Source organism: Oncorhynchus keta, unplaced genomic scaffold (assembly GCF_023373465.1).
Source record: "Oncorhynchus keta strain PuntledgeMale-10-30-2019 unplaced genomic scaffold, Oket_V2 Un_contig_6234_pilon_pilon, whole genome shotgun sequence".
Classification (NCBI taxonomy): Eukaryota; Metazoa; Chordata; class Actinopteri; order Salmoniformes; family Salmonidae; genus Oncorhynchus; species Oncorhynchus keta.
Window position 1 is genome coordinate 3,208 of NW_026288745.1, and position 9,293 is coordinate 12,500.

A 9,293-nucleotide genomic window follows, 5' to 3' on the forward strand; every position below is an offset into this window, starting at 1 on the left:
GGCAACAGACTATGAGCTAACAGGATTAAATCCAGAGTTAGGTAACAGACTATGAGCTAACAGGTTAAATCCAGAGTTAGGTAACAGACTATGAGCTAACAGGATTAAATCCAGAGTTAGGTAACAGACTGAGCTAACAGGATTAAATCCAGAGCTAGGTAACAGACTGAGCTAACAGGATTAAGTCCAGAGCTAGGCAACAGACTGTGAGCTAACAGGATTACGTCAGAGCTAGGTAACAGACTATGAGCTAACAGGATTAAGTCCAGAGCTAGGCAACTGACTATGAGCTAACAGGATTAAGTCCAGAGCTAGGCAACAGACTATGAGCTAACAGGATTAAGTCCAGAGCTAGGTAACAGACTGAGCTAACAGGATTAAATCCAGAGTTAGGTAACAGACTATGAGCTAACAGGATTAAATCCAGAGTTAGGTAACAGACTGAGCTAACAGGATTAAATCAGAGCTAGGTAACAGACTGATCTGACAGGATTAAGTCCAGAGCTAGGTAACAGACTATGAGCTAACAGGATTAAGTCCAGAGCTAGGTAACAGACTATGAGCTAACGGGATTAAGTCCAGAGCTAGGCAACTGACTATGAGCTAACAGGATTAAGTCCAGAGCTAGGCAACTGACTATGAGCTAACAGGATTAAGTCCAGAGCTAGGTAACAGACTGAGCTAACAGGATTAAATCCAGAGTTAGGTAACAGACTATGAGCTAACAGGATTAAATCCAGAGTTAGGTAACAGACTGAGCTAACAGGATTAAATCCAGAGCTAGGTAACAGACTGAGCTGACAGGATTAAGTCCAGAGCTAGGTAACAGACTGAGCTAACAGGATTAAGTCCAGAGCTAGGTAACAGACTGAGCTAACAGGATTAAGTTTTAGAGCTAGGCCGGTCTAGGGAACAGACTATGAGCTGACAGGATTAAGTCCAGAGCTTGGTAACAGACTGAGCTAACAGGATTAAGTTTTAGAGCAAGGTAACAGACTATGAGCTGACAGGATTAAGTTTTAGAGCAAGGTAACAGACTGAGCTAACAGGATTAAGTTTTAGAGCAAGGTAACAGACTGAGCTAACCGGATTAAGTCCAGAGCTAGGCCGGTCTAGGTAACCGATTAGATCACGTTACACCAGTTAACCCAAGATCCTACTTCCGAGCCACTGCATGTAGCTATATGGTAACAGGTGAAGTGAACCATGATGCCTTCACTACTCCTCATCTACAGCAGTGTCTGGAGTGAGGCGCTATGGGTCACTTAGGATGATCTATCTCATGCATTATATGGAAACACTGCAAAACAATATAATAAAACGCGTTTCTTTTAAACAATACTTTCACTACCATAACCATTATACAATAGTAGTAAACAATAGCTATCATAACACTAGACAAGGGACAAAGGTGAAGAGGAGGGCAGAGAGGTCTGGTTTAGTAAGCTATAAACTCTTCGTCGTCGCTGTCACCATCATCATCAGAGCAGAGGCTGGTAGGTTGGAAGGTTCAGAGGTCACTGTGAAGGGAAGACACAGGGTCTGGTGTGGTGGTGCACGTGCTCACAACAGAACACATAACCTCTTTATTGACAGTTCTTGGCAGCGTACAGCAGCAACCAAACACAACCCTGTCGCCACGGGAACCTACCATGCCACACAGTCAGAACCCTGTGATGTCATAATAGATCATTTCAGTGATGTAATTAATAGTCTCTGTGATGTCATAATGCTATCATCATGGCACCGCTTTTTGGAACTCTGTACCAAACATGATCGTGAATTCAGTGGTCATCATAGTAAGTACTTAACACCTAGTTTACAGTTTAGCTTTAAGTTAAAAAGAAAATATTGCAAAGTAGACAAAATGCATTTAATTTCTAAGTAGTTTGTAGTAAAAAAAAATAAAAAAAATCAATAAAATAAAAAACTTTGAGAGAACAAAAGGATCAACTATGTCCAGTCCATATTAAAAATGTCAGAATATGATGAGAGAACAACATTAGCACAGCCAAATATCAGCAATTAACTTCAGGTTAAGAACACTGTTGAACAGGAACCAAATGATTTACCCCCCCCACCCCACACACACAGTCACACACAGGTATCCATACAAAACGTATGCATTAGTCTTACAGTCAATACGTCACAAACTCATTGCTATAAAAAAACCACGTGAAAGAAAAAGCTCCCATTGATTTGAAGTAGAGCAGCGTAGTAACAACCCGCCTGTAGGATCATGAAGCATCGTCTCACACACAAGGGGATGTGGTGGTGGTGGGGGGGACGGGGACTCTGTAACAGTGGCAGGCTAACAACACCACGCTAACCGTTGTTTCAATATGAAAATACAGTCACAATATAGTTCAGATCCATCAACACATTGAACAACATTAAAAATAAAAAACACAGTGAGTTACAACAACAAAAGAGAACAAGCAGTTGGGAACCAATCAAAACAGAATATTAATCACCATGACAACTAAAGAGTTAACTGGTGACCAATCAGAACAGAATATTAATCACCATGACAACTAAAGAGTTAACTGGTGACCAATCAGAACAGAATATTAATCACCATGACAACTCAAGAGTTAACTATTGACCAATCAGAACAGAGTTTACACAGTATCTTTAACCACCAGAGCAGAGTTTATAAACAGAGGACAGAGATAGTAAGGAAAATGAGAGGGCTTTGTTACATACGGGTCTGGAGGATCCAGCAGCCATGTCAGAACGGTCACTACAAAACAAACAACAACGACATGTCAACAACCACCACAGACATGGACTAGACAACAGGTTAGAACAACAACATGTCAACAACCACCACAGACATGGACTAGACAACAGGTTAGAACAACGACATGTCAACAACCACCACAGACATGGACTAGACAACAGGTTAGAACAACGACATGTCAACAACCACCACAGACATGGACTAGACAACAGGTTAGAACAACGACATGTCAACAACCACCACAGACATGGACTAGACAACAGGTTAGAACAACGACATGTCAACAACCACCACAGACATGGACTAGACAACAGGTTAGAACAATGACATGTCAACAACCACCACAGACATGGACTAGACAACAGGTTAGAACAACGACATGTCAACAACCACCACAGACATGGACTAGACAACAGGTTAGAACAACGACATGTCAACAACCACCACAGACATGGACTAGACAACAGGTTAGAACAACGACATGTCAACAACCACCACAGACATGGACTAGACAACAGGTTAGAACAACGACATGTCAACAACCACCACAGACATGGACTAGACAACAGGTTAGAACAACGACATGTCAACAACCACCACAGACATGGACTAGACAACAGGTTAGAACAACGACATGTCAACAACCACCACAGACATGGACTAGACAACAGGTTAGAACAACGACATGTCAACAACTACCACAGACATGGACTAGACAACAGGTTAGAACAACGACATGTCAACAACCACCCACAGACATGGACTAGACAACAGGTTAGAACAACGACATGTCAACAACCACCACAGACATGGACTAGACAACAGGTTAGAACAACAACATGTCAACAACCACCACAGACATGGACTAGACAACAGGTTAGAACAACGACATGTCAACAACCACCACAGACATGGACTAGACAACAGGTTAGAACAACGACATGTCAACAACCACCACAGACATGGACTAGACAACAGGTTAGAACAACGACATGTCAACAACCACCACAGACATGGACTAGACAACAGGTTAGAACAACAACATGTCAACAACCACCACAGACATGGACTAGACAACAGGTTAGAACAACGACATGTCAACAACCACCACAGACATGGACAACAGTTTAGAATAGAACAGCTAGGCTGGTCTGACTGGATACTAATGTGTGGGGGGTACTACCTGTCTTGACTGGATACTAGTGTGTGGAGGGGGGTTACTACTCATATCATGCAGATAGACACAGGTGATGGGGGTTACTACTCATATCATGCAGATAGACACAGGTGATGGGGGTTACTACTCATATCATGCAGATAGACACAGGTGATGGGGGGGTTACTACTCATATCATGCAGATAGACACAGGTGAGTTACTACTCATATCATGCAGATAGACACAGGTGATGGGGGTTACTACTCATATCATGCAGATAGACACAGGTGATGGGGGGGGTTACTACTCATATCATGCAGATAGACACAGGTGATGGGGGTTACTACTCATATCATGCAGATAGACACAGGTGATGGGGGGTTACTACTCATATCATGCAGATAGACACAGGTGATGGGGGGGTTACTACTCATATCATGCAGATAGACACAGGTGATGGGGGGTTACTACTCATATCATGCAGATAGACATGGTCATGATGTCACAGGGCCATGATGTCACAGGGCCATGATGTCATAGCTACGTACACAATGAACGTTCTGCCCGCTGGTTTGACCCCTCCGATGGGGGTGCGTCTGACGATCACTGATGAGTGTTTGGGGATGTGAACCTCTTCATCAGTGTACTCTATAGGAGCACATGGTACACAGCATATATCATCAGTGTACTCTATAGGAGCACATGGTACACAGCATATATCATCAGTGTACTCTGTAGAAGCACATGGTACACAGCATATATCATCAGTACTGTACTCTATAGGAGCACATGGTACACAGCATATATCATCAGTACTGTACTCTATAGAAGCACATGGTACACAGCATATATCATCAGTGTACTCTATAGAAGCACATGGTACACAGCATATATCATCAGTGTACTCTATAGAAGCACATGGTACACAGCATATATCATCAGTGTACTCTATAGAAGCACATGGTACACAGCATATATCATCAGTACTGTACTCTATAGGAGCACATGGTACACAGCATATATCATCAGTGTACTCTGTAGAAGCACATGGTACACAGCATATATCATCAGTACTGTACTCTATAGGAGCACATGGTACACAGCATATATCATCAGTGTACTCTGTAGAAGCACATGGTACACAGCATATATCATCAGTGTACTCTATAGGAGCACATGGTACACAGCATATATCATCAGTACTGTACTCTGCAGAAACACATGGTACACAGCATATATCATCAGTACTGTACTCTGTAGGAGCACATGGTACACAGCATATATCATCAGTACTGTACTCTATAGGAGCACATGGTACACAGCATATATCATCAGTGTACTCTATAGAAGCACATGGTACACAGCATATATCATCAGTGTACTCTATAGGAGCACATGGTACACAGTATATATACACACACACACTGGGCACCTTGTGTGTGTGTGTGTATATATATTCAGTACTGTAGTATATAGAGCCACAAGGTACCCAGTATATAGCATTAGTACTGTAGTATATAGAAGCACAAGGTACCCAGTATATATCATCAGTACTGTAGTCTATAGAAGCACACTGGGTACCTTGTGTGTGTGTGTGTGTATATATATATATCATCAGTACTGTAGTATATAGAGCCACAAGGTACCCAGTATATATCATCAGTACTGTAGTCTATAGAACAGGGAATATATTATATCATCAGTACTGTAGTCTATAGAACAGGGAATATATTATATCATCAGTACTGTAGTCTATAGAACAGGGAATATATTATATCATCAGTACTGTAGTCTATAGAACAGGGAATATATTATATAATCAGTACTGTAGTCTATAGAACAGGGAATATATTATATCATCAGTACTGTAGTCTATAGAACAGGGAATATATTATATCATCAGTACTGTAGTCTATAGAACAGGGAATATATTATATCATCAGTACTGTAGTCTATAGAACAGGGAATATATTATATCATCAGTGCTGTAGTCTATAGAACAGGGAATATATTATATCATCAGTACTGTAGTCTATAGAACAGGGAATATATTATATCATCAGTACTGTAGTCTATAGAACAGGGAATATATTATTTCATCAGTACTGTAGTCTATAGAACAGGGAATATATTATATCATCAGTGCTGTAGTCTAACAGGGAATATATTATATCAAACAAAAACAGTTAAAATTCACATCTTTCTTCCCTGCGTAAAAAGTCACCCCAGCCTAAACTCTTAGAGAGATTGGACTCAACATCTCCTCATGAGTTCCTAGAGATGATAAATATGATTTTGTTGATGGGGAAAAGTTTTATTTTGGTTCCTCAACAATGAGACACTCAGCTTCTTAATGTAAATCCACCAGTGTGGTGTAATTAACGTTACACTATTATTATTATTATAATGTTTTACATACACAAACAGCTAGCTTGTCATTTCTTCTTAGCAAGTACGGGTCTAAATGTTGTTAGCCGCTAATGCTAATCGCCTGTTAGCCGCTAATGCTAATCGCCTGTTAGCCGGCGGGTTAATAGATGTACTGAGTTATAGCCAAACGTACTTATACAACCTCATAATACATTTTTTTTTAAACATCAGCATTGTTTATACAACAGTATCTTCTAAAAAAAATCAGAGGAAAACACAAAGCAAGAATATGTTAGCTACATGAAGCAGCTAAACTACATGAAGTTGCTAAGAGAAAACATTCAATGTAGCAAAAGATGGCCGCTATTAACTATAGAATAATAATTATAATTACATTTCCAACAGTTGACAAGTGTTTTGACTTTAAATCGCAAGTTCAATTGCAACATTTGGTTCAAGATAAGGCCCATATCGTGCAGCCCTGTGGGAATGATCTCAAATGAGTGCAAGAAAATGGTTTTATAATATTAAATTTAAAGGAAAAAATAAATCAGAATGGAGAAAGACCCTAAGGGTCAGCGCACTACTCAAAGCAAATGTAGAATTTAAATAATTACAAATATTATTGTATTTTTGGGGGGAGGGGGTCAAATACATTAATACAATCCAACTTTTGTAATACCGTGAGATAGATGTGTGTGTAATAAATATATAATATATATACACATACATATACAGGGAAAGATATATACACACACATATACATATCTATATATAGAGATATATAGATTATTATTATCTATATAGATTATGTTTTGGGCCCATATCCCCGATCCCTACCAGGAAGTACACACCATAAAACTGCATAAAATGATAATCTTGGCATCACTGATTAACCTCAGCTCAACATGAACAACTTAACTAACTGAGTTAGTTAGTTACCTTCACGGGTCTGTGCGTTGGTGATCTGCAGGTCGCAGTCGGTGGCTTTGAGGCGCTCTCTGCCCATAATCTGCCGTTTCAGCTCGGCCAGGGTGATGTGCAGCCCGTCAAAGGTCACGGTGTTGTAGTCCAGTTTGGACGAGAATTTATAATGAACACACGACATTCTCACAACTAATCACTTAAATTCAAAACTCAAAAGACAAAGGAAAGGGGGGGAAAACAACACGTTAGTTAAAGAAATAACAAATAACCAGTAGTAGATATGATCTGAGACTGAAGGTGGAGGTGGGAAGCTACCAGATTATTCTATAATAAGATAATTATCGAAGGGAAACCAGGCAATGAACTAAGAGGAAGTATTCACAGATAGTCCTTGTAGTTGTTTGCGTCAAAGACACCAAACTACTAGGTAGTGACAGACCCGGACTTAATAACCCGGTCAGTTCGTTAATTAAGTGTCCGGTAAAACAACAAGAAAAAGTACAGTTCCACAAGTGTCCATTACGGGTTTTTTTTTCTTCCCCCGGTTATTAATACAGTCAGTAAGAGTCTCTCTTCTCTCGCGGAAACAACGGGCCTTGTAGCTGCGGAAAGCAGCGCGGCACCGGGGTCGCGGTTAGGAGTCCATAACGAGGCCCGGAAAAGCGTCGCTCTTCCGCCGTAAAAAAAAACGGCGCAAAGTCCTAAAAAATAAAAATAAATCTTCTTCAATCCGTCTGGGGGAGGAGGAGGGGGGGGGGTGTAATCAAACGTCCAAATAAAATAAAAGTCCTTCAAAAACGATCCTTTTCGGAGTTTGCAGGAAACGCTGTTGATCGTTGTGTGACCTACGATGATGAAGGAGGAGATCTGCGGCCTCGGTACCTACCAGTCAAAACAAAAACATTTCCCCGCAGATATAACCTTATTTTACACTAACTACTTAACTGGTTAGAAAAACGGCCACTGGACATTAAACACTTTTAATAACCAGTTAGCTTAGGTTTCCTATTCAAAACGACGGTAAATTATCTCTTTCTAATTCTATAATTTGCGTTGTTTTAAATCCATTTCGACGGTCTTTTTTCAGTTGCTCCTCGTTGTCTTCTGAACATCATGGCGGGACCGGAAACTGGCCCGACAAGAAAACGGAAACGAGGGTGACGTTCTTCTCTACTGTTTCATTGGCGGACTACAATCTCTATTGTTTGTAATCTATGTATGCTTGTGTTCCCTCATGTGCTTTATGTATTGATTTGTTATTAATTAAAAAGAAAAAGAAAAAGAAAAATACAATCTATAATGTGCAACCTACTGTGCGAGGTAGTAAAATATCACAAAAAAAACAAAACAAACAAAAACATTTTGGATGAAAATACTCATACAAACTAGTAAAAACAACAACAACATAAATTATACATACAAAGAAATACAATTCAGTCTACTTCTGTTAAAATCATAAAGATCCCCACAGGTTCAGGAGCACTGGAGGGCGGGGTAGTTCTTCCATCGCAACAAACCACTTGAAGGTCTTCCGTTGTGAATTCTTTCAGGCCCAGAAACTTTTCTTCCGTATCCATAATTGGTGTCCATTTTTATTTTATAATTTTTTTTTATGTTGACACTTGACCAGTACAGTTATTAACAGTTACAATAAACACCACAAAGAGACATTTCGGTTTAGACGTTTGGTGACGTGTGCAGCTTTGTCTCCCTCTAGTGAGCTGTAGAATGAAGCAATAAGGCCCGAGGAAGTGCGGTATGCGGCCAAGCGGCACGGCTAAGGGCTGTTCTTAAGGACGACGCAACCTGGATGGCCTGGATACAACCCTTAGCCGTGGTATATTGGCCAAATACCACAAACCCCTATTATAAACTGGTTACCAACATAATTAGAGCAGAAAAAATAAATGTTCTGTCATACCCGTGGTATGGGGTCTGATATACCACTGCTGTCAGCCAATCAGCATTCAGGGCTTAAACCACCTAGTTTATAATACACCATAAACCACTATGTTGTAGAATAATAGTGAAGACATCAAAACTATTAAATAACACATATGGAAACCAAAAAGTGTTAAACAAATCAAAATATATTT

The 9,293-nt window shown here is 40.1% G+C and overlaps 1 protein-coding gene and 1 long non-coding RNA gene across 3 annotated transcripts; one reads left to right on the plus strand and one right to left on the minus strand.

The window, feature by feature from the left end:
- Nucleotides 1-1,548: 1,548 nt before the first annotated feature.
- Nucleotides 1,549-8,273, minus strand: LOC127925760 (E3 ubiquitin-protein ligase RBBP6-like). Its single transcript, XM_052510947.1, has 3 exons — nucleotides 7,213-8,273; nucleotides 4,449-4,548; nucleotides 1,549-2,743 (listed from the first exon to the last, which is right to left on the minus strand). The coding sequence occupies exons 1-3, from the start codon at nucleotides 7,376-7,378 to the stop codon at nucleotides 2,635-2,637; spliced, it is 375 nt and encodes a 124-aa protein (XP_052366907.1). The 5' UTR covers nucleotides 7,379-8,273; the 3' UTR covers nucleotides 1,549-2,634.
- Nucleotides 2,751-3,893, plus strand: LOC127925761 (uncharacterized). Of its 2 annotated transcripts, XR_008122157.1 has the most exons (5): nucleotides 2,753-3,057; nucleotides 3,109-3,414; nucleotides 3,518-3,568; nucleotides 3,620-3,772; nucleotides 3,824-3,893. It is a non-coding gene; the product is annotated as an uncharacterized LOC127925761 (long non-coding RNA). The 2 variants fall into 2 exon arrangements; XR_008122156.1 differs by lacking the exon at nucleotides 3,518-3,568 and having other exon boundaries at nucleotides 2,751-3,057.
- Nucleotides 8,274-9,293: the final 1,020 nt, after the last annotated feature.

Bases quoted from the DNA above. Each gene is read 5' to 3' on its own strand.
- LOC127925760 (XM_052510947.1), bottom strand. From the start codon at position 7,378: ATGTCGTGTGTTCATTATAAATTCTCGTCCAAACTGGACTACAACACC. The intron at 4,549-7,212 runs GTAACTAACTAA...GTGCTCCTATAG, and splicing joins CAACGCACAGACCCGTGAAG to AGTACACTGATGAAGAGGTT. The intron at 2,744-4,448 runs GTACGTAGCTAT...TTTGTTTTGTAG, and splicing joins GCGGGCAGAACGTTCATTGT to TGACCGTTCTGACATGGCTG.